The sequence below is a fragment of the Hemicordylus capensis genome, chromosome 3, assembly GCF_027244095.1.
Source record: "Hemicordylus capensis ecotype Gifberg chromosome 3, rHemCap1.1.pri, whole genome shotgun sequence".
In the NCBI taxonomy this organism is placed as follows: Eukaryota; Metazoa; Chordata; class Lepidosauria; order Squamata; family Cordylidae; genus Hemicordylus; species Hemicordylus capensis.
The window spans coordinates 195,934,502-195,960,856 of NC_069659.1; the positions used below are offsets into that span (position 1 = coordinate 195,934,502).

At 43.1% G+C, this 26,355-nt stretch overlaps 1 protein-coding gene across 1 annotated transcript in view; it reads left to right on the top strand.

The window, feature by feature from the left end:
- Window positions 1-26,355, top strand: part of PAX2 (paired box 2) — a 195,338-nt gene that overhangs the window by 56,221 nt on the left and 112,762 nt on the right. The window contains exon 4 of the mRNA XM_053312133.1: window positions 18,697-18,782. Coding sequence (XP_053168108.1) covers window positions 18,697-18,782 — 86 coding nt within the window. The remainder of the gene's footprint in view (window positions 1-18,696; window positions 18,783-26,355) is intronic.

Consider the following 26,355-nt stretch of genomic DNA (forward strand, 5'->3'; position numbering starts at 1 on the left):
AATATTCTTCAATTTTCCTTTTCCTTCCTTTTTTGGTACCAGTAATCCACAGTGTGGTAGAGGATACTTCACTGTCTTCTGCTCCTTTGACTTTCCACTAGGGTGTAGCTTACTAGAAGAAGAAGGAGGAGGAGGGATCTTCCTTTAGGAGGGAAGTGGTGTTTGCTGTGTTCTGTGTACAATATAGTGAATTGTTGGCTTCTTGAGAAGATGGGGCAATGCCAGGCTGGATCATTCTCTACAGCCTCATTCTCTCAGTGAGGCTATTCACACACAGAGCAGAAACTGGGCTAAGAGAGTCCAGCCTGGTTTCTGTGGTGAGTGTGGCCCATTGGGTGCCACAGCAAGCGGCAGAGATGGCAGCCGGAGGAGGAAGTCCTCTGGCATCCCACAATGTACTGTGCCAGGAGCATGGCACATTGGGGGATTTCCCTGCTGCCAGGTGTTTCTGCCACCCAGCTCTGTGGATGCTCATGCTGCAGGCAGCCCAACATTCAGGGAGTGGGGTAGAAGGGGGTGCTCATGACCTTTGACTTAACTCCTCTCCTCAGGGAGAGGAGAGCTGGTCTGGTGGTAGCAAGCATGACTTGTCCCCATAGCTAAGCAGGGTCTGCCCTGGTTGCATCTGAATTGGAGACTTGGTGTGTGAGCACTGCAAGATATTCCCCTCAGGGGATGAAGCCGCCCTGAGAAGAGCAGAAGGTTTCAAGTTCCCTCCCTGGCTTCTCCAAGATAGGGCTGAGAGAGATTCCTGCCTGCAACCTTGGAGAAGCCACTGCCAGTCTGTGTAGACCATACTGAGCTAGATGGACCAATGGTCTGACTCAGTATATGGCAGTTTCCTATGTTCCTATGTTCCTAACTTTTAACCCTGGTAAAAATCTGGTCTACCCCGGTGCAGAGCACTGGGATCAGGACTGGTCCTGGCCGCTCCACATGACCAGCCCTACCCAGGTAGGGCTGTGAAAGCCTAGGTAGGGCTGATCAGAATCAAATTACTTTATGGGTGTCAGATTTAGTGTGTGTGTGTGTAAAATTGAATAATATATTATTAATATATATAAACATTTTATATCTCGCTCTTCCTCCAAGGAGCCCAGAGCGGTGTACTACATACTTAAGTTTCTCCTCACAACAATCTTGTGAAGTAGTTTAGGCTGAGAGAGAAGTGACTGGCCCAGAGTCACCCAGCAAGTCTCATGGCTGAATGGGGATTTGAACTCGGGTCTCCCCGGTCCTAGTCCAGCACTCTAACCACTACACCACGCTGGCTCTATTATTAATAAAATAATATTATTATTAATAATATTAATAAAATAGACACAGAGCCTCTTCTCATGAGCAGTGAGAAGGGCTAGAGGGCGGGTTGCAGGGAAGGCTGGTTAAACGTATCTTCCCTGCAGATGAGCAGTTTTTCTTCCTTGGGTGGGTGGATCATTATGGGGATCCTCCCTCCCCTCCCTGTCAGCCATGGCTGCAAACACAATCAGATAAATGGCATCAGAAGAACACTCACTTTCTTAACCCCGTTTAGAAGGGTGGCTCCACATGTGGGTTTGCTGCTATGGTGCCACAGGGATTGGGCGTGATTCTGGCGGTTCACAGACACATGCAAAACCGGGCACACGTGTGTCAATAGCCTCACAATGTAAAATAAGACTTAATAAAGTTAAACAAGTTAAAATACCAGGCTAAAACAACATTTAAATTACATTTTTTAAAAAAAGTTTCAAATTATAAGTTATTAATAAAAAGCTAAAAACTGAGAACTATAAAAACTGAATAACCTACCAGATATAAGCAGCAGATAAAACATTTAAAAGCCTATTTTAAAAGACGCATTTAAATTGTTTTTTAAAAACACCGAGGGAGGGAGCATGGGAAGCTCTTTGGCATCAGCATCCTTCTGCCTGCTGAAGAGCTGTATACAACTTGAAAGTCTGCATACCTTTACAGCAAGATAAATTGGTCCAAGAAAAGGAATTGTTTTACTTAGAAAATCTGGCAACAGCTGTCCATACCAAATTAATGGAACATGCAATTTTAATTTACAATGGATTTTTGTGGAATCATTTGCTTCCATTAACTAGCAGTTGTGCCTAAGGGACTATATCAGTATATCTGTCTCTTGATCTTGTTGTTCACCTTCTCATCCTTTCCACCTATGGAGAGGGGCATCCATGGCAAACCTAGAAATTCTGCAACCAGTGAGTAGACTCAACTATGATGAGAACAAGCAATGAGTAAGTTATACAATCTCTCCCCGCTTATGTTTGCACTATTGCGTCCATCTTTTCCTAATGTTATTGATTTTGGAGATTTGAGCTTAATTTGCCCAATGGACAGCTCACAGAGCTCTCATCAGGCTGTATTATTTGAGGTGGAACAATAACAACAAAGCAAACTCTCAGAGCCATATCCTGACTTTTGGGGATGGTCCCCACATCTAAAAAAGGACATTGTTGAACTGGAAAAGGTGCAGAAGTAGGCAACCAGGATGATCAGGGGCCTAGAGCACCTTTCTTAGGAGGCAAGACTACAACACCTGGGGCTTTTTAGTTTAGAAAAAAGAAGACTGCGGGGAGACCTGATAGAGGTCTATAAAATCATGCATGGTGTGGAGAAAGTAGATAGAGATAAATTCTTCTCCCTCTCCCATAACACTAGAACCAGCGGTCATCCCATGAAATTGATTGCTGGGAAATCTAGGACCAACAAACGGAAGTACTGTTTCACACAACGCATAATCCACTTTTGGAATTCTCTGCCACAAGATGTGGTGACAGCCCACAACCTGGATGGCTTTAAGAAGGGTTTGGATAACTTCATGGAGGAGAGGTCTACTAGTCAGAGGGCTGTGGGCCACCTCCAGCCTCAAAGGCAGGATGCCCCTGAGTACCAGTTGGCAGGCCCTCAACTCCTGCCTGTGGCTTCCAGCGGCATCTGGTGGGCCACTGTGCGAAACAGGATGCTGAACTAGATGGGCCTCGGGCCTGATCCATCAGGGCTGTTCTTATGTTCTTATGAACCCTTTAATTTACATCATCATCATCATCATCATCATCATCATCATCATCATCATCATGTGAGAATATGCACTCAACTGTGCCCACACTGCAGAATACATTTTGACATATTTTGAAAAGGGTAGCAATTTTGAGTTGTAGAATAGCTACCTAACTGCCTCCCACCCCACTGCCTCAGGCAGCATCAGAGAAAAGTTCACAAATGCTTCTCTGCTTTTCATCCAAATACAGGACACTAATGATAGTTTACACAGACTTGTGCAAAAGTTCACAAAGACTGTCTTTTAAGGCTTCAGAGAACTGTAGCCCCTGAGCTAGCCCCAGGCACAGCTCAGGAAAGCTCCCCAAGTCTTGGGAGCAAAATTGTTAAACAAATGCCTAAGCTTATCTGACCAAGCTCAGGGGGGCACTCTAGACACCCCAAAGCTTAGACAGAATCCTTTATATACTCTTTGGAAGTATATTTGACATGAGCTGGAAACAGGGTGGTTTGCCAGTCACATGGGTTGCTGGTGGGAGTAAAGAATGTATAAAAGGATTCAGCCTGAGCTTGTGGTTGAGGTGTTTCCCTGAGGCTAGCTCCCTACATTCAGGGATGGCACAACAGCTCCTTTTGTTTCAAAGATGGGAGAAGTTTCTGGATGCCCCCTGGCCTACCGTATTGCTGCAGGGTCTTGGGAGGTTGAAAATACTTCCTTATAGTGTCTTGGAGCATTTGACTCCATCTCATGTGTCAAATTATGGGAGAAGTTGGAAGCCTCCTCCAGTGAATGGCACCTGCTATACCTTCTTTGCACCCTGCATGTAGACACTCAAGGTGAGATGTAGCCCCCAAGGCCACCTTAGAAGAGCACTGAGGGCCCTGATGCTGCACTGCAGGGAGGACTGCCTGGAAATCAACTATCACAAAACTAAAAGTATGGCCTTCGCCAGGAGGTCCAAGATCCGCTCTTGGTGGATTGAGGGGCATAAGATTGAGCAAGTTGCACACTTCAAATACTTGGGAGTAGTTTTTCATTCTGGCGGCTTTAGGAAAACTCATGGAGAACATGTGGCCTTAAATGCCCAGAGAAGTTGCTCTGCCATTCTCAAATTCTGGCGGAGGCCATTATGTACCTGCGGCTCTTGAACTGTTCACAGCCAGGTCACTAGCTCAGCTTCTTTCTGGTGGTCAGTTGGGCCCCTTACCCAACATTGCAACTCTGGAACTTGTACAATCTAAATTCCTGTGGGCAGTGCTCCAAGTATCAAGATGTGTCTCCAATGCTACTCTGCACCTGAAGACAGGCCTGATCAAGCTGGAGGCTAGGGTGTGGGTGGCCATTCTCTGTTAATGGCTCAGACTATCCTTTTGCCCAATTGGTCTTGCCCCGCTAACCCTACATGATGATTATCACTCTGGATGGATTCAGACAACTGAGACAAAAATAGCTACTCTGGACCTTTCCCTCTTGAGCTTGCTCAGCATGGGCTACGATCAGGCAAAAGCAACCATCAAGCAGCGCATTATAGCCATCGAGCGCCAAACCGATCTCAGCAGCGTCCCAAAATTTCATATCAGTGATGGGCTCAGATATTCTGCTTCTCCAGCAGCAGACCTCACCCAGCTGGAGGTCCCAATGTACAGAAGGGCATTCACTTTAGCTTGCTGTCATGGCTTCCCTTCAGCAGCCTGAATCTGACTCTCGGTGACTCTGGGCAGGCCTTGCAATTGCTCACACGCCTCCCTTTTTACTGTTCCTTATAACCTTTAATCTGGCTGTTTTCCAGTTTTATTAGGATTTTATCTATTTCTGTCTTCTCATGTATTTTAACTTTATTACAGCCATTCTTATCCCCCCCCCACCCGCTTTTTATGCCTTTTATGCCTTTTTATGCCTTTTACTATTTCTCAGGCGTTTAGGCCCTCATGCTTTTGGTGTATTAGCTACTACTTTTAGTATTTTTAGTCCTTTTAGTATTAATATGTACCATTTCATATGTAATCATCTTTTATCTACTCTCAGTTTTAATATGTAATCACCCTTGTACTTTATGCTGGTCTGTGGCCGTAATAAAGATTGATTGATTGATTGATTGATTGATTGATTACATTCCACCATGTGCTTAACGCTGTGCAGAATGTCAATCACTGCCTCCTTTATCAGTGTAGTAACCCCAAATACTGAAAGAACTCATGATCGGGGGGTTATATTTTTAATTTGCCTTGAATGAAAAGGATTGGGTCATTTCAAATACTGAGCCATACTTTGGATGGGCCCCCCCTGTATGTGCAAGGCTCCTCTTGTCTCAGAGCTGCGATATTTAAAGCTTTGCTCCATAACAATGATGGCTAGAAAGTTATTGATCGGATGGTTTAAAATATTTAAACTCTGCCTGTCCACTGTCATACTGCTGGGGTGGCTCACAAAATCAGTAAAACAGGTAAAACCATATAAAAATCAGACCCTGCTCTGTTTTTGGATGCTGAGGTGGAGGCAGTAGCCAGGAGTGCCTTTGCACAGCTCCGGCGAATGTGCCAGCTGCGTCCCTTTCTTGAGAAGGCAGATCTGGCAATGGTTACTCATGCTTTAGTCACATTACTAAATGTGATTACTGCAATGCACTTCACATGGGGCTGCTCTTGAAGAATATTCAGAAACTTCCGTTGGTGCAGAATACAACTGCCAGGGTTCTTTCTAGAACTTCTTGCTTGGAGCATAAGAGCTGCACTGGCAGCCAATTTGTGTCCAAATACAATAGAAGGTGCTGGTTATTACCTTTAAATCCCTTAATGGTTTGGGCCCTGGATACCAGAAGGACCACCTGCTCCCAAGGGTTTCTACACATTCAACAGGATAATCAAACAGGGCTTTGCTCTGCATGCCAACATTGAGAGAGGCTAAATTCTTGTGCATGTGGGACAGGGCCTTCTCTGTTGTTGCCCCAGGCTCTGGAATACTCTTCCAGGGAATGTCTGCTCTTTGATATCTGTGGCTGCTTTCAAAAAACAACTAAATTCTGTTTTATTTGTTCAGGCTTTCACTCCTTAAGGGCTGCCAGGTTTCTCAGCTTTCCTGCTTCTGTTTGTCTTTGTTATGGTGGTTGATTTTTGGTGTTTTATGCTTTTTATTGTTTTAACTGATTTTAATTTTTAAAATGTGATGTTTATGGAGTTTTATTATATTTTAATTTTTGTAAACCACCTTGGGATACGTTTTATGAAAGGCAGTATAAAAATTGATCTATTAAATAAACAAACAAACAAAGAAAGAACAGGACCCAGTTAAAGCCAAATTAAAAGTTGAAGTGTTACTTAAAAGGTTAAAAGCCTACCAGATATAAGCTGCAAATAAAAAAATTAAAAAGCCTCGCTAAAAGGATGGGTCTTTAGATATTTTTAAAAACCTTGAGAGAGGAAGCATGACAAAGCTCTTCTAGGAGTTAATATGTTTCCTCTGGCAGGAAACATGGAGGCAGGGATGGTTTATGCCATTATATGGCACCCTGTATAACAATGATTTTCCATAGAATCCAGTCCACAGTTTTCTTATGCTGTGCAGCACGGAATACACTATGTGGATGGCTAAACTCCCTAGCCCTGGTAAATCCCAGCCATACCTGAGATTTGGAAATGTGATGTCCCTGCTGCAATGCTCCTTCCAACAATGCTTCTGTGTCTAGAAGGAGCAGTTTTAGCTGTAAGTGGTGGCCCAGGCTGCCCCATGTTTTGGATTATCTGTCCAGGTGCAAAATCCCCAGCAAAGAAGGGATAGGCATCAGTGGAAGTCACATGTCTGCCATGCATGTGCGCTGCTAGTGCTGAAGGGGGAAGAGGTATCTTAATTGTGTTAAAGTCCTAATTTTCATTCAGAAGCTTTTCCTAACAAAAATGGCCCTCCTTCCACATGAAGGGCCTCTGTATGACATTTTCATAATTTCAAGTGCATTGCATTTAACATCTTATTAATTAAATATATTTTCTATTATGCCATATGCAACTACCACATTAACTTGAATAGAAGATGACCCTTTTAAAAATAGAGGTTAAATATAGGTTATACCTGTACGTATCCAAAAGGAACAGCATCCTGAATTTAAGACAACCCCTCCCATTTCTAACATCAAAGAACTTGGAAAAGACCTAGCCTTGGATTCAGGTAAATACAGTAAAAACAAAACCCACTGGCACCTGTTTAATCTGCTATGCTAGTTGTTGTTTTTCTAGTGAATCCATTCATTGATCCAGGCCAGGTTCCAGACTATTTACAGTTTTTAGTTCAGTCCCAGATTGGAGGCGGGGCAGACAAAAACAAGCAGCAGGAGACTAGAAAGCAGTCTGTGCTTGCCTTTCTGTAAACAAGACTTATTTAATTAAACTATTAATATTCTTAATCATACTCCTGGTCCTTTTGTGCCACAACTCTTTCCTTTGGATTCTACACTAGTCAACATGTCAGGTGTGGACTTGTGTTAGAAACTACATTGTAAGAACATTATAAACAATTACTCTGCTGGCTCAAACGAAGGGCCTATCTAATCCAACATTTGCTTCAAACAGTGGCAAACTAGATGTCCATGAGAGTCCACAAGGAGGGCATGGAGGCTGATGGCCACTCTGTCTTCTTTGTTCCCAGTCTTTGATATCCAGAGGCAGAATATTTGGGAATATAGAAAGATTAGGAATAGCACCTGGGAGATCAGCCCAGCTGCCAATTGAGTGAATTATTGAGTAAATGTCATTCTCAAAATTAGTCTGTGTGTGGTGGGAGCCCAGCAGGAATGAGATTGTGTGGCATTACTTCTGGTGAATGATGTTTAGTGGAGGGCCCACAGCATGAATGGAACTTGCAATGCCAGGATGATACTGATAATAGGAAATACTTGTTATTGTGTGTGTGTCATCAAAGGCTTCCAAGGACATTTCAGTTCTCATTTATGACAATGAATACATTACTATGTAACAGAACATGAAACAATGTGTAGGTCTAATTCAGAACCCCTCAGGCAGATTTTGGCTGGATGGACTGATGAATAGATACATTTATACTAAGTATACATACATTATATCACTCTATTGATTTTTGAAAAGTTCCAGGTCTGCCAAGCTGTAATGAGATTTTTGAACTTTGGGCTGTGATCAATGAGAGGAATATTATTGGCCTGCAGAATTGATATAGCCCCTCTCCGTGGATTGTTCTGCTCCCAGGCTGCCCCTGCCTCCTACGTATAGGATTCCATCAGACACTTAACCTCTTTTAGAGTGTCATCAGGCTAAAAGGAATCTAATAGTGACACAGGACTTGTGCGTAGCTCTCCGGCACTATTGCTTTCCTGTCACAAATAATTTATAGCTTTCTATTTCCATCCCTTGCCTGTACCCCATCACTGCTTCCTGGGGCTGCTGTAGGGGAGGGGGCACAAATATGGAGGGGGGATCAATATGCTCACACAAGCATAACTTCAGGGTGCTTTGTGGGAGCAAGGAACAGCTGTAATATCTGTCCCTTTGTGCTTTCAACTGTAGTATAGCTCTAGAACTTACCTCCTTCACTACAGACTCCCTAGTACCTTGAAACCACAACTTAAGGACATAACAGTTGTTCTGCTGGTTCAGATTAAAGACTCATCTGATCTAGCATCCTGTTTCCAACAGCAACCAGCCACATGCCTCACACAAACATCATGAAGGCAATAACTGTCCCCTGTTCTCTGGCCCCAGAGGTATACTACCTCTGAATACGTGGGTTTATTTTAGCTATTATTCTTAAAAATTGTTGATAGACCTATCTTCCAAGACTTGTCCAATATTGTAAAAAGTCATCTAAGCTAGTGGCCAGCCTCATACGTTGTGCAAGTGCATTGTGCAAGTGCATTTCATATGATAATTGTTCATTGTGTAAAGAAGTACTTCCTTGTGTGTGATCCTATAAGTACTTCCTTACTGATCCTACTTCAGTAAACTGCATTGGGCAATTCAGTTCTAGTATTAGTGAAACGGAGGCAAATGCTTCTGCATTTATTCTCACCAAATCCTTATTTTCCTACACCTCTATCAAGCTCTACCCTTCCATCACTTTTTTCCTAAGCTAAAAAGTTCCATGTACTTTAGCCTTTCCTCATAGAAAGATGCCTAGCCCCTTGAACATTTTATTTGTCCTTTTGGATATTTTCCCCTCAACTCTATGTTATCCTTACTGAGAAGGGAAAACCCAAATTGTGCACAGTGTTTCAAATGTTGTTACACTCACCCCATAGACTTACATAATGGCATTTCTATGTGCAAGCCTTTTGTAACAAAATGAGGCTATTCTCACGATCAGCCAAAATCGGACTAAGGGAGCCTAGCCTGATTTTGGCAAAACATGAGAACCATTGGGCTCGCAGAATGTGAGAACCTCCCTGCCCTGGGGGTCTCTCCAGCATGCCCCACGTGCTTGCGCGGGGCATCCTGGAACTTCCGGGGGCCATGCGGCCCCCGATCCCCAAAGCCCTCGCCAGCTCCGTGACAGTGCTGGCAGTCGTGTGGGCGACCGATCTGGCTGCCCAGGGCTGCAGCCTAGATCGTCTGCGGGGAGAGCGGGCCAAGCCCATTCTCTCAGCTGACCTCATTTCGATGAGTCTCACCGATCGTGAGGCTCGCCTCAATTGCTCTGCTTACTCCCTATGTTAAAAAGCTGTGCAGGGGTCAGATATTCACAGCTCCTGTACTACAGTTTGGTTTTGGAGGGAGATGAATTGTACTGGTTTGATTTTGGAGGGAAGAGAGGGTTTTAGTTGATTGGGCATTTTTTTAAAAAGTGGAATGGAATGGAGGAAACTTAAGTTGTGTTGATTGGATGGTTTGGGGAAAATGGGAAATAATTTAGGGGATATAAGGAGGCTGCCTTCAGTAGAGTTTAGTGCAGTTCAAGTTGGAGAAGTGAAGAGTCAGAAAGAGTCAGAGTGAAGGTCAAGTGGACATCAGAGCTGGAAAGAGTTGCAGAGCTGGAGTGGGAAAGAAGAAGTGAAAAGAGTTGCTGAGAAGGAGGGCTGAAGAATCATTAGCAGAGAGTCAATTTCTCTGGAGAGCTGAATCACTCACCAGCAGTCTGGGATCGAAACCCCAGAACTTTGAAGTGAGAGTGGACCTAAGGCTGGGTTTGCTGGAGAAGCTGAGATGATTGCAGAAGACTCTGGGTAAGGACTCTGAAGTTAGGGCCCAGTGTTAAACACGTAGTTTGGATCACATTTTATTTCTTCCTTGTGCTCATCTGGCTGCTGCCCCCTCCCAAATGAACTATTGTTTTAAATTGAACTGTTTTCAAAGTAAAATTTATTGTCTGTATTTAAAAATCTGTAGCTTCTACCTGTTTTCTCCATGCCATTCCTACATCCTTTACCACACGACTTAATTTTTAGTACAAGAGAAGTTGGAAGGCTGGTTTTAGTAGACTGAGCAGGGAAAGCCTAAATGTCTACTTGGTAGCAGTGGTTAAACTTAAAAATCACAGGGCTGGTTGACACCAGGCCGTGACATGTAGTGGCAGCATAGTGGGAATCAGTGACAATAATACTGAAAGTTTTATTTCCAATCTCTTTCTAATTATGTACCAAGTTATGTACCAAGGGGCACAAGTTTGGGGGGGGGGGTCTATAATTGACCCTGAATCCTTTTTTAAACATTTGTTGCCTTCCAAATTATGTGGTTGGGAGATCAATTTTAATGTTAATTTTTCTTTTATTTTCTTTAAAAAAATCATATTTATGAACACTCAAGTTAATGCCATCTAGACCCACTGGCTGACATCCAGACTAGCACTGTGCTGGTACAACAGTAGACTTCCAGACTAAGGATGTGAACTGCACAGGTGGGAAAAGGGGTGATTTTCAAATATCCCTTTCCCCTCTGAAGCCCACTGTCCATCATGAAAATATGTCCTTGAAGGTTGCACAGTCTAATTGTTATCTGATCAATTCCTTCCAAGTGGCCTGCAGCGTCTCTCAGGATTACATCCTCTCTTAGCAGTTCCATGACTGGTTGTGCTTTAGAACTGTTATCCTATCTAGTAAATTCAGGTCAAAGACAAAATTGCCTTCATTTCCTAGTGTGAGGGTATTTGAAGTCATCCATAGGAACATAGGAAGCTGCCATATACTCAGTCAGACCATTGGTATTGACTCAGTATTGTCTACACAGATTGGCAGCAGCTTCTCCAAGGTTGCAGGCAGGAATCTCTCTCAGCCCTATCTTGGAGAAGCCAGGGAGGGAATTTGGAACCTTCTTCTCTTCCCAGAGCAGCTCCATCCCCTGAGGGGAATATGTTACAGTGCTCACATGTGGCCTCCCATTCAAATGCAACCAGGACAGACTCTGCTTAGCTAAGGGGACAAGTCATACTTGCTACCAGAAGACCAGTTCTCCTCCATGGTTATAACATTTTCTACTTTGTCTGACTTGATTTCTCGCTTGATCTCTAGATTGTCATTGGGACATTGGTTGGGAGGGTGCACTGATGCTACAGTATGTTGTGGTTTAGTTTTCATGTTTTTCACCTAGTTAGATGAGGTATAGAAATCATCTTCTATTACTATAAGCCCTAAATCAGTCATAACAATCAGACCATGTGTCCAATCCACCTGAAATTTGGTACAGAGTAACTAGGTGACAAGTGCCACAAACTCTTCAAATCTGGTGCATATCTATTGAGAAATGATCAAGACAGCAGTTTGAAAACTGATCTCTAAGAAGCTGATTTCACTTGCTGGCAACTTATATTCAGCCAAGAGTAGCCTACCTTTCTTGCCCCACACTTTGTCCTTTTCAAAGGTATTAAAAATAAGATCTATAGAGCAGTATGTGTTTTTGTTTTGGGGGGGAAATCTGTTGAATATTTCTTCAGTTATTAGCCTTTGAAGTCCCATTATAATGGAGTAATCAGCTGAGGGGGCATATCATAGCACATGTCAAATTGGACTGATTGAACTTTCCCAGTATCATGTTTTTCTTTTGCAAAAATGGCTGCTGTGTTTATCTTTATCCTTAGCAGTGTGGATTAATTGAGCCACCATAGCAAGCTTAGTTGTGTGCTTAACTTGGCTCTTGTTGAGTTTGCTGGCTTGTTGAGCCCCATATTTTTCTGCAGTAGCTGCTTAACAGTACAGTCATTTGCACATTTGCTTTAGAGTACGTCCTGCTGTTAATGGTGGGGGGATAATTGGGAAGATCCTTGCAAAAACCAGGAGAATATTGGAACACCTTTAAAAAAAACAGGGGTAGGGCATAATGGAACAATATCTGTAAAATGGTGGTGGGATAATGGAGATATATATTTTTAAATATGGAGGAATAATGGGGATAATGGAAAAAAAATCTTCAAAATGAGAGGGGATAATAGATTTTTTAAAAACACAGGGGGACAACAGAAATATCTTTTTTAAAATGTTGGGGAGAGATTAATGGAAAGTCTCTGCTAAAAGAGGGGAATAACCCCCTCTGTCCAGCATACACATCGTGCTCATATAACTTTCATTATTTAGAGCATTTCACAGGGAATGGGATTTGCTTAAAAGAGAAATGCCCAAGAACTCTTCCACGCCTATACTATAGACAGTACAGCAAGAAAGAAATGTGAACCATTAAGTGGGATCTTGTGGTTTAAAGGAGAGAAATTACATGCATTTGCACGTAACTTAAAGAAACTGGAGGCGATGGGACCTCCGGTTTCAAAATCTGTCTGTCCGAATGCAAGCAACTGCAGTCACAACAGAAAATGGACCTGCGGTTTCCCTCCCCAGACTCTGGTTTGTACCTTTGGTTTGTAGTGAGGTTCTGTGCCTGGACCTCCTGTTCTGTGGTGCCAGCACTACGTCTGAACACTGCACCACAGTCTGGCTGCTTTTCCAACTGGAGTTGAGGGAGGAAGCTCCTCCCTTGCTCCAGCTGCTGTTGGCTGCTGGGGCTGTCCTTCAGTAAAGAAGGAAGCCCAGGCAGCTGGTTCCCCCTCCTCTCCACAGTCTCACTGACTGCAGAGAGGGAGCTCTCCATGATGTCTGAATTCAGACAGGAGAGTGGGCAAGAGTGGAACTGTGGGTCCAATGGAGCCGTGATTCTCCGTTACGTGCAAATGCAGTCATACTCTCTTTTGCATATGCCTAGAAGCAATGCTCTATGTTGACGGCTTTCAAAATGTACTGCTTTGTAGAAAGCAAGGAAAGAGAGACAGCAATGACAGCACAGAACATGCCACAACATGATATTTATTATTTATTGTTGTTGTTTAAAAATCACCTTAGTAAGGCTGTGTGACATTTCAGAGTACTATTTATATTTGATCAGATTTGGCCTGGACTAAACCGTTGTCCAGTTTGGGTCTGAATTGAACTAGTTTGGGCTGCTTCAGATTCACCACAAAAGTTTTGCTTTGGTCCACCCCCACCCCCCCACTGGCATGGGCAGCTTGTGTGGAAAATGAGAGCTTTTGTATAACAAATCCCACTGGAGTCGTAGGAATAGTGTGGGTGCTCCTGGAAACTATAGTCTTTTCTGGGGCTGCTGCAATGGCCGCTTCAGAGTTGGGTGACTGGTGAGAAGCAGGGATGGGCCAAGGCCTTGGCCCAAATCAAATTGATCATTTCAAACTGGGCCAAAGCAAAGTGGACCCCCCAAGGCAGTAAATTAGTGGCTGCTTCAAGCTGCTGAAGCAGCCCACAAATTAACACTGTGCCATTTCACACAGCTCTTCAACTTAACCAGTATGGAGGAGTGCCTATAATTCCTTAAACATTTGCTAAGGCATGTTTGTAATGATAGATATCCACAATGCACCTGACACCAGTCCTCTGTCTGAATCCAACATATGTATTTTGGAATTGCTTAAGTGTTTTCCTTCTTTGGAGAGGAATATTTGTCGCAGACTTTCAGTATAAATGAAATAAAAACTGTGTTGATTCTTTAGTGAACAGCATTGTAGGGCTTTTGTAAAAAAAACTGTATTAATGATGGTAGTGGGAGCACACGCACCCCTGCCGCCCACCAAGTCCCTGTGTCATGTTTCATTTTTAATGTATTCTGATCATCCATCTGCAAACTTTTGATAATAGAGCAGAATACATTGCAGGATTATTGTAATGCTGTTCTCTCATTGTCTGTCCCCAGCAGTGTTCTCTCCAATATTTCTCATCTCTGTGCGGAATGAGTTTTGTTCTGGGCAACAGTATGAAGGCAGTATGTGCACACATCCATTCAGAGTGGAGCCTTTCTGATTCCACCAGAGTGGCATCTAAAATTAACTGAGTGGACATCCAAAAACTTGTGAGCACGCGCATGTGCACACACTCTAGAGGGAACACTGGTCCCCAGCATCAGGTACTGAGTCAGATACTAGCTCTGAATGTGGTATGTGGAGGTTGTATTTTGCTAACTTGGCAAATAGCTCTTGGTATTCCGTGAATTTTTCTAAAGGACTGGTCTCTTTTTTCTAATAGATGAGTGGAATTGGCCGTCTTTTGTCAGTTATTGTCTAATTCTGACAAACAACTTCCTGGTAAATTTGTATAAAGCTGCAGAACACAATCCTGTACATGTTATCAAGATACCATGGGGAAATTGCTTAAACATCCTAAAATGTTGTACAATTGTAGAGAGAAAATCTCAAGCTGCTTTAAAAACAAAACAAAACAAACCTTTAATGCAATGGAGGGCTCCAAACTGGATTGGAGGAGCAGTGATGCAGGAGCAAAGAGCTACTTAACCTTTTCCCCTGGGGCTGTGCTCCTGATCAAAGTTACTTACTTCCCTAAGCTGCATTTCTCCCTGCAGGAGAAAAATGGGAAAGCAGATTTTGATTGGGAAAATGGCTCATGGAGAAAGGGTTAAGCACTTCTTCCCCAAGTCTGTGTTCTGACCAAATCTGAAGATCCTACAGTGGCATTAAAGTAAAAATGGAAATGACCAGGAGACACTCCACATGCCACCTGTGTCAGCTCTAGTTCAGCCCTTAGAAGAACAGTCTTTAAGGCCTGTTAGTATGTGCTTCCAGAGGGGTCGTGTTAGTCTGCAGGACCCAAAACAAAGACCCTTGTGCATTAAAGACTAACACATTTATTGTAACCAAAACTTTCATTAATTATAGTGTACTTGATGAAATGGATTGTTTCATTCAGATTAAAATGGTTCTGTAACAGGAGTGGCCCAAGGCATCTTGGAGTATAAGGCAAGGTACCACTCCCACCCTCCTTCCCCCTTTGTCCTCCACCCCCTCATCTGGCTGCTCTGCTAAACCTTGGAATTATTTGGTGGTGGCAGGGGCAGCCCCAAATTTTTGAAAGGGGGAGAAGTGGCGGTGGGAGAGGGAAGAAGAGAATGCTGCCCATAGAGTTGGCTATTATGTCTCCTTTGTGGTGCTAGACCAACATAGCTAACCCTGCTCTGCATACTCAGTTTAGCTAGGATTATATAGTTTACTTAAGCTTAGAATCATTAAGTACCCATTTAAGGTTTGAATAAAGTCCACAGTAAAATGAACAAGTATTTAGAAATTCAGTGAGCGAGAAATTGCACACTCAGCAATTTAGAAGGACCTTTCAAGTGGTGGCCCGCACCTAGATTCTGGAACTCCCTATCTCCAGAGGTTTGTGCTATCTCCTCACTATCGTTCCTATTGCAATAAGCACTTCAGCTTCTATGAGTTGATCAAATTTCCTGTATTTGTTTATTTGTGTTTAATTTGTTTTATATAATATAAATATATATTTTATTACATTTCTATACCGCCCAAAACTTGCGTCTCTGGGCGGTTTATTAATCTTAGTGTTTTGACTTTTTAGCTTTTTTTGGTATGGTGTGTTGACTTTTGAGCATTTTTGGTATAGAAAATGAATGAATGAATGAATGAATGAGATATGGGCATCATGGTGTTCTTCTTTCAAAGCAACAAACGATAGCACTGTTATTCTTCCATACCTCAAACAGCAGTATTTATTCTTCCATGGTCAATTCCATGAAGGTATTCTGCTTCTTTAAATATGTTTCTGCTTTCTCCCTTGCTTCCATGCAGCCGCCTCCCATGCTGTTGCTTCTCTTTCTTCCTTCAAATGCCACCTCAAACCTATCTTTTCCATGAAGCCTATAGCTTAACCCCTTCATGCAGCACAACCCTGTCTTGAGAAAATGTACAGTGCCTACAAGATTATTACATGTTTAGCCACCTTTGCTCTACGGAGTGATGGAGATCTGTTGACCTCACCAGCTGGCACAACTTGTGTCATATTCTCCTCAATTCTATTCCAATGGCACAAATGAAACTGAACCAGCAAGTCCTACTTCTTATGTCATGTCTCTTCCCTGAGCTTACCTGCATTGTGTATTCCAGTGGTATCTAATGGATATTGATTTCCTTCTTTTCTAGAAATGCACAATGAGAAAATATTAATCTTGGAAATGGGGTTGGGGGAGGGAGACTTTTCATCCTTCTACATCAGAACTGTGTACTACAACTGAACTAAACTCTCATGAGCTTTGATTGTCCTGAGGGAAAGCCTTTCATGAGCCATCAGGCAAAGCAGATACAAATTAGAAGTCTTGCTCTGTTCTATTTGTCCAAGTCTTGGACACTAATTGCATCTTATACAGAGCTGGTCCAAAGCCCTTAGAGGCTGATTTTTAATATTTTTACTGCAGCTGAATTTGGATGTACTAGGAAACTGGAGGTCCCTTCACCTCTGGTTTCCCAAGCCGCATGTCCAAATTGACGAAACTGGAGTTAAGAGACCCATGGTTTCCTTTTCCAAACTCTACTCTGAACCTTTGGTTCAATCAATCAATCAATCAGAGTGTTGCATCCAAATACTGGCACCACAGTTTCGGCTCCACATAACTGGAGTTGAGGGAGGAAACTCCTCCCTCAATCCAGCCTGATTGGCTGTGCGGGCTGTACTTCTGTAAAGAAGGCGTCTCAAATATCCAGCTCTCCCACCTCTCTGCAGTCTTGCTGACTGCAGAGAGGGAGCTCTCCCAAACACTAAGCTAGGTGTGGGAGATCTGCACACACACACACACACACACACACACACACACACACACACACACACACACACAGCAGCTATGGGGAGATATGCAAACTCAGTTGTAACCAAAATGGGTGCAGGTAACCTTTTTTCTTTTGCCATTTTCCCAGTTAAAATTCCACCTCCTTGAAGCTTCTATTTTCTCCACAGGAAAGAAACATAAAGGTATCCAACATATAGGTATGTTTCCCCCTATGGGGCAATAGGAACTTTGAGGTGGGGGCATGTGGGTTTAATTGAGAAAATGGCAGCAGGCAAGGATTAAACCCCTGGATCAGATTTCTTGTCACTACGCTGGATATTTTAAAAACAACCTGGAAATCATGGAGGCTGTTCTCACGTGCAGCCTAACCCAGGCTAGGAAAGCTTAGCCTGGGTTAGGGTACACATGAGAACTACTGGGCAGTGCACCTAGCCCGGCTTTTAAACCCAGCCGTTAGCCATGGTTAATGGAGCGAGCACTCCCTTAACTGGGCTTGCTTCCAGCCTGGCTGCACACAGAGACTGGTGCCAGCATGGTGTAGTGGCTAGAGTGCTGGACTAGGACCGGGGAGACCCAAGTTCAAATCCCCACTCAGCCATGAAACTAGCTGGGTGACTCTGGGCCAGTCACTTCTCCCTCAGCCTAACCTACTTCACAGGGTTGTTGTGAAAGAGAAACTCAAGTGTGTAGTACACCGCTCTGGGCTCCTTGGAGGAAGAGCAGGATATAAATGTAATAATAATAATAATAAATATTGTCTGGGAGTGTGGTTCATGATCCCAGGAACACACAAATGTTCATCGTGGGGGGGGGGGGAGAAGGTGAGTTTAACCAGTCTCACCCCCTCAATGCCTTACCTGCCCGGTCTCATTATGTTATACTTAGTTATATCCTATGTGTGTCTCGTAATAAAGTTTCTTGTCCTTCTGAAAGATTGTTAGAGTCCACCTCATGTTCTTCAGTCAGTGCATAATTTAATTTCCCCTCATTCACCCCCCCTCTCTCATTTGTCAGTATTTGGATTGTAAGGCTTTGGGGCAGAGTCCTACATTTTTTAATTACTCTGTAAAGTACTGTATATACATTTTTTATTTTTGCTCTTGTTGCATCTGTCATCAGTGAAAAGGTTCCAACAGTCCCTTCTTGTTCCTGTGTGACTTTTATTGTTTATATTTTGCTAAAATTGCTAGGAAAAATTACAGTCCTGAGGGCTGAGTCCTCCAATTCCCTGTAAGCTTGAACCCATGACATTACTCTTGTCCCTCTTCTAAGAAGGGGATTATTTTCCTAGACAGGTGCTTTATTAAGACTTGAGTAGTCGACAGGCTCCCTGGGTGCAATGAGCAGAGTGTCTTTTGATCTCCAAGACATAAAGTGCAGCTTCCTGGCTTGTACCACATCAAACATGCAGCCAGGCTGCATAGGTTCTTGGACATAGCAAAGAAAAAAGGGGGAGGGAATGCCATACCTAGAGAACATTGACCCTTAGTTGATTCTGAGAATAAAGATGTTCAGTTAAAAGGAAGCACTGGTTCATTTTCACATCTTCCTCTGTGCTTGATAGACATAAAATGTGCTCATGTATAACGTCTGAGTTTTCATTGGCAGTGAAAATGCTTCATACATGTTCCAACTAATATACACTTGTTTTTCTTTTGGCAGGATCATCAGAACCAAAGTGCAGCAGCCTTTTCACCCAACACCAGATGGGAGTGGGACAGGAGTGACTGCACCTGGTCATACTATAGGTAAGAGGAAGCCAAAGGGATGGAGAAAGAAGTGGCAGGAATGGAGGGATCACGTCGACCAGTTCTGCACACTGTGAAATAAAGGAGCAGGGTTAGATCAAGAAGTTCTCGTGCATGTATTTTCCGAGCCAAATTGGCACCAAGCTGGTTATCTACTTAAACGTAGACCTTGTGCATCTGCGTTATGTTCAAAGGACATCGACTTGAGTGGCAGCTGGTAGGCTGCTCTTCTAATGCACTTTGCATATTGTTTTTGTTTGTTATGTGATTGTTTATGTACTTGCTATTTAATGATTGTGGGCTATTTCTGTAAAGCAAACAAATCCTCTATTATAAGAGTTAATGGCTGCTCAGCAGACGGCCCTGTAGTTGTGTGTGAGCAAACCTCTGCAACTTATCCCTCTGCCCACAATCCCAATGATCAGTGGGAGGAAAGCCTCCCTTCTACTCTATTGTCTTTCAACAAACCACACTCTGGGATGGAACCTTGGGCTGTTCTTCTGAGAAGATGAGCATGCAACTGCCACTCAAAGCCTCACTTTGGGCTGAACGACAAAATGCTTCCAGTGTTTCTGTTCATGGCCCTCAAACCAAAAGATGCCACCACCAGAGTCTATGCTCAAATTTCTCCAAAAGAGGGAGGGTGTCAAGACACAATCCAGCCTGAAATGGAGTTTTTGTCCCAAGGGCTATTGGCAGGCGGTCCCTAAGTCTACTACATTCATCCCTGTTTCACATAGGAAGCTTCCCCATTGCAATTTCTGTGAAGGAATCAAGATTATGCCATAAAGATGCTTTTGCATGTTCTTTTCAATAAGAAAAGGTGAGATTCGTTGGACACTTCTGCAAAGTTTTGTCTATGCTAAGTTTATGTTATGGTTTATGTTAAGTCTCAGCATTATAGCACAAATACACTAAAATGGATTTGTATTGTTAGATAGCTACATTCTGTATGCTGCCACCTGGCAACAAAAGCCACCGAACAGTCAATTGTTAGTTCACCCAAAGTGTGTTTTAATATATTTTGGTATGTATCTTATCCTCTTTTATTCTGTTTTCCATTGTCTTAACTGCTGTTTTACATCTGATATCTACTCGAACGTTCTAGTTCAGGTGGTCTGTATATTTGGTTGGATAGTTTTTGCGGGCCAAGTGAGAAAATGGGCTAGGGCTCATATTTTAATACTTCAGAAAGCAATGTTGCTTGGAAAATATAACAGAAACATTAGGCATCGCTTGCCTCCAGTTTCAAATGGCTTGAACAGAACCTCGTTACACAATTGCTCTTCACGTGTTATGATGAATGCATGCAGTGTGAAGTAGGATTCAGGGGCGTAGCAAGCATGGAACGGGCCCTGGGTAGGGGTGTGCACAAAATCACCTGGCCCGGTTCGGTTTGAGTTTGAACCAGACCTGAACTGCACCAGGCCAGTTGGGTTTGGGCCCCCTTCAAAACCCACCATCTCCTGTCTGGTTCAGTTTTGTGGGGGCGGGTTCATTGAACATTTTGGGGGAAAATTATTTTATTTTTTTTAACTTACCCCCTCCAGGGGGCTTCTCCAGGTTCCCTCTCCCCCCACCAACCTTCCTTTTTGTAAAAAAATTGCCTGGTTCAGGCATCTGCAGTCCTTTCCGAGCCTATTCCCCAGAGCAGTGGCCATTTTGGAGGCTGCCACGCCTGCGCAGTGGGACTCTGTGTGGCCTGGGTCATGACCCAGCCATGCAGGGTCCTACTGTGCAGGCACGTCAGCCTCTAAAATGGCCACTGCTCTGGGGAACAGGCTTGGAAAGGACTGAAGATGCCTGAACCTTTTACAAAAAGGAAGACTGGCAGGGGGAGGGGGAACCTCCACTGACACCCCCCACACTACCTTGGAGAAGACCCCCAGAGGGAGTAAGTTAAAAAAAATTCCCCAAAAGTGTTTGGCTCACCCCGAACTGGGGTGGGTGGGTGTGTTTGGTCCGGGGTTGAGCTGAAGCAGAGGTTGTTCAGATTTGACCCTGTATGCACATCCCTAGCCCTGGGACAAAAAGTGAAGATCGGCCCTTACCCTCCACACTTTCTTCAGAGACATGTGAGGGGGAGATCAATGAGCAAGCTGTCACCCGGTCGAGCCCCCCCTTCCCTCAGGGGCCCAGAGACATCCCCTCCATTCAATTGTAGCTATGCCCCCAGTAGGACTGCACACCTGCTTCCTTGTGTGTGCTCAGCATAACTTCTTAAATATCCTAAATTAGTCTAAATTGTATGTACATAGGCTCTGTACAGGCGATCAGGGACCCTGACCTTTTCTGTGTATTTTCAGGCCTGATTTGTGGCATTTTTAAAATAATAATATTGCAATTTTAGCTCCAATCTGTCATGTATGATCAGCAAAAGCATTATTAAGGGCTTTTTTAGAACACCTGTGCCTTTAAACTAAATTGTTTTCACAGGAATGACGAATTTACTACTTCTTTTGATTCTGACCATGGGATTAATGAGTAATTGCTTCTTGTCTAGCCTCTCTGTGAATTGCCCCATGTAAGTTTCTGTTTCTACAAGAGGAAGTCATTAACTGTATTTCCTCTCATTATTTCCCTTTTTAAAAAACAGTGCTATTTGAAAGGCTATGCAAGGAGCAATTACTTACAAATCAATAATTAAAAGCAAGAATTCAAAGTTAAAGGAACATACGAAGCTGCCATATACTGAATCAGACAATTGGTCCATCTAGCTCAGTATTGTCTACACTGGGCCAGTCACTTCTCTCTCAGCCTAACCTACTTCACAGGGTTGTTGTGAAAGAGAAACTCAAGTATGTAGTACACCGCTCTGGGCTCCTTGGAGGAAGAGCGGGATATAAATGTAATAATAATAATAATAATAACAACAACAACAACAACAACAACAACAACAACAACAACAACAACAGAAAGACAAGAAGCTGAAGAATGAAAACACCAAACAGTATGGCTTCAATCATGCTCTGCACCCCCGCAGTGATGTAGATAGGCTCTACCTCCCTCGCAGCTCAGGTGGAAGAGGAATGCTGCAAGTCCATCAAACAGTCGAGGAGGAGAAAAGAGGCCTTGAAGAATATATAAGGGACAGTGAAGAAGATGCACTTCAAATGGTCAAGAACGCAAAACTATTCAACACCAATGAAACAAAACAGGCCTACAAGAAAGAACAAGTCAAGAACTGAGCAGAAAAATGGAGAAATAAGCCCCTGCATGGTCAATATTTACACAATATAAGTGGAAAATCAGACATCACCAAGACCTGGCAATGGCTTAAGAATGGCAACTTGAAGAAAGAAACAGAGGGTTTAATACTGGCTGCACAAGAACAGGCACTAAGAACAAATGCAATAAGAGCAAAAGTCGGAAAATCCACAACAAACAGCAAGTGCCGCCTTTGTAAAGAAGCAGATGAAACAGTGGACCACCTGATCAGCTGTTGTAAGAAGATCGCACAGACTGACTACAAACAAAGGCATGACAAGGTAGCAGGGATGATACACTGGAACATCTGCAAAAATTACAAGCTACCTGTAGCCAAGAATTGGTGGGACCATCAAATTGAAAAAGTTGAAGAAAATGAAGATGTAAAAATATTATGGGACTTCCGACTACAAACAGACAAACATCTGCCACACAATACACCAGATATCACTGTAGTCGAGAAGAAAGAAAAACAAGTCAAAATAATCGACATAGCAATACCAGGGGATAGCAGAATAGAAGAAAAAGAAATAGCTAAAAATCACCAAATACAAAGATCTACAAATTGAAATTGAAAGGCTGTGGCAGAAAAAGATCAAAATAATCCCAGTGGTAACTGGCGCCCTGGGTGCAGTTCCAAAAGACCTTGAAGAGCACCTCAACACCATAGGGGCCACAGAAATCACCATCAGCCAGTTACAAAAAGCAGCTTTACTGGGAACAGCCTATATTCTGCGACGATATCTATAACCATTGACAATAAAATTCTGGCATCCCAGGTCCTTGGGAAGGACTCAATGTCTGGATAAAACAAACCAGTCAATAACACCTGTCTGACTGTGTAAACAAGAAATAATAATAATAATAAGAAGAAGAAGTCTGCAGGCAAGAGTGTCTCTCAGCCCTATCTTGGAGCTGCCAGGGAAGGAACCTGGAACCTAGATGCTCTTCAAAGAGTGGCTCCATCCCCTACGGGGAATATCTTACAGGGCTCACACCTCAAGTCTCCCATTCATATGCAACCAGGGTGGACCCTGCTTCAGCAACATCAGTAGTCTATCAAAAGCATATAGAAGAACAGGAAAATCAAATAAAAGTCAGGAAGAATAAAGATGTCGTGAGATTGTCCTTAAAAAACAGGCTGCAGGGTTGTCTTAATTCCCCAGGCAAGTAGTTCCACAACTGTGGCACCACCACAGAAAAGGCCCTGTTTCTGACTCTCTGGTTCCCACCAATTTTATTTGTGTAAGTGCAGGGCCAGAGAGCAGGCCCTGAGATGTCAGTCTGAGGGCTTGGGTAGGTTCACGCGGGATCCAGGGATGATGCCAAGTCCAGGAGCATCCCCAAACTTGCACCTGCTTTTTTGTTGGCCTGATGATCACAGTTTTAATCACAGAATATAATTTGCCCATTGATTAACTGATGGAGCTGAAAAGAAGCAATGATGACTTTGGGATAAAGGTGACCCAGAACACTCCCTCTCGTTTATCCCAGATAGGATTTTAAAATCCCGTAGAGTTGGCTTTTTCTTCAAGTTTGTAGCCAAAGGAGACACGTAGTTGGCCTTTTTGGAGTGAAATAATTGTTCACTTCCTAGTAATAAGAACCACAGGCAAGCAGAGTAGAAAATGTTCAGTTCAAACCAGTATGTGAATATATTATTAGAGCTATTGCCCAATTAAAGATATTCTGTTCAATTAATCTAAACCAGTTAAATCTGTATAATTTTTGCATATGAATAATAGTGCTGAAGAAAAAAGTAAACTTTTATGTGGTGGGCACATCTGTCATAGCAGGAATCCTCTTAGAAGAGCATTCCCTCTCTGCCCGAGAGACAGCATAATAGCTCTTCTAAAATGGCAGAACCTACCAAAAGGATTGCAACCTAGTCTACGTCTATGTTTATATAAATCCTAATGCATTTTGAGCAATTAGCTCTTTAAAAAGGAAGAGCTTGCATCCATTGCAAGTTTAGCTACCGTTGTAGGTGTCAGCTGATTTTGGATCTAGTTATTTAAGAAATTGCAAAAGATACGAACTATTTCTTTTTCTGGCAGCTAACTGATGAAAAGCTAATTGCTCAAAACACATTTGGATTCATACCATTGGTTTAATATCTTTGTTGCCTGAATCTGTTGGATGTCTGTTTTTTCTTCTAAAATGCTACCTGCCACCTTTATTTTTTATAAATAGTTTTTGTTTAAAAAAAATAGTTGCAGTTTCTTAAAATATCTGTTGCTTGATTAGTCAGAACCACATTTTTAATGAATCAAAAGATTTTTAATCAGATTAATTAGTTAAATACTGCCACTCTGATTAATGGATTTTAATCTGGATCTTCATAATACTAATGGGCACTGAACTTTTTAATATTGCCATGTTGCTATAAAAGAGAACAGTCCATGTTCCCAGATGTGATTTTTAAAAACCCACCCTTAAAATTAGCTTTCCCCCCCCAAAGAGTGGTAGTTTTGTTTGTTAAGTTATCTCATAGTTAAGAAAATTCACCCCTTTCCTCAAAGGAGCACCTTCACTGAAAGTTTGCAATATGTAAATTTATTTATATAAACAAATTTATATATAATTGATTAGCTGATCGATTGTTTAGCTCTTAGCTGGCTAATCAATTACATTTTTAACTGGTTGGCAGGCCTAATGGTGTGTGTGTTTGTGGTTTTGTTGTTTTTAAATACTGCAACATGTATTAGGTTGCATAAAGGGGTACAGAACTGTGCAATGGGAAGGGTGCTCCCAGCTGGCCTGGTACCCATGTTAGAAAAGGAGGTCAGAAATTACTCACAGTTAATCACAATGAAGAGCTACAGCTTGTAGCTCTTCATTGCAGGATATGAGTTGTAAGGGCAGATTTCAGTCCATATTGAATCGCAGTGGTTTTCAAACTGTGTTTTAAGTAACTGGCATTCTTTGGAAACTTATCAGAGATTCCTTGATGGGAAGTTGAGTAAGCAGGTTATGTGTTCAAAATGTGTCCTTACAACTCACATCCTGAAGAGCTACAAGATGCTGGATATTTTCTTGGGCAGCACTCAGTTTGGGCAAGGCCATAAACAATTTGTATGGTGGTGCTAATGGGGATGTAGTATCTGGCTGACATCCTGACTAATGAAGCACTTGCACTTCTAGGGGAGGGAGGGGTGTGATGGGAGTCCACGCACAACCCCCCACTCCCCATCATCCTGCATCTAGGTCAGTGGTGTGTTTTCACTCTTGCAGTGCTCTTCCAGAGCACAAGGAGTGCTCCAGTCTAAAGGCTTTTGGACAATGCTGCTCATGCAGGGTTGTGGAGGAAATGTGTGAGGGTCCCAGTTGTGTCCCCACAACCCCTATAATTGTGCTTCATTAATCAGGATGACAGCCTCTAAAGCATTTGACTGAGCTGCCATAATGCCATAGAGAGGTGGGGCAGGCAGAATGGGCTTGGTTTACCACTGGCTAAGGAGTTCTGATCCAACAGAGCAGCTGGTCAGTCAGAAAGACTAAGGGATGGAGAGACAGAAGAAGCAGAGGCCTAGGAAAGGAGGAGGCAGAGATCTGAGAAAGCTGCAGGCCAAGGAAAGGAAGAAGGTCAGCTTCAGGTTTCAAATTGCCATATTATATTATGCTATTTACACAAAGTCTACCAGATGTTATTGACTGGATTTGGTACTTTAATTATTGGGCCCATATAATAATATAATACATACATACCATATCATCATCATCATCACCATCATCATTATTATCAGTGGCGGAGCCAGACCGCCAGCGGCACATGTCCGGCCACGGCGGTGGCCCCGCTCACTCTGGCCCCCATGTCTGACACGGGGGTGGGGGGGTGGTCTGGCTCCTGAATGGAGCTGCATGGCTCCGTTCTGGAGTTAGAGCTAAGCTGGCGCTGTATTCACAGCACGGCCAGCAGCGGCTCTTCCCTGCCGTAAAGGCAGGGAAGAGCCGCTCCTGGCTATGCCACGAATGCAGTGCCAGCCTTTTAACTCCTGAATGGGGCCATGCAGCCCCGCTTAGGAGCTAAACCAGCAAACCCCCCCCCCGTGTCTGATGTCAGACGCGAGGGGCATGTCTGAGGCTGCGCTCATGGCCCCTGATTCGCGGCGGCCCAGGTTCTTTGAACCCATTTGCCAAATGGTGGCTCCGCCTCTGATTATTATTATTATTATTAGGCTTTTCAAACAAGAATTTCACAAAGCAATTTACATAGCAAGAGGAACGAGAAGATGTTGTGAGCTGCCTAAAGCAGTATTGCACTGGAGGGGCAGGATGTAAATATTTTAAATAAATAAATAAGACGGTTCCCTATCCCAAACGGGCTTAAAGTCTATAAAGAAATGCAAGGAGATACCAGCAACAG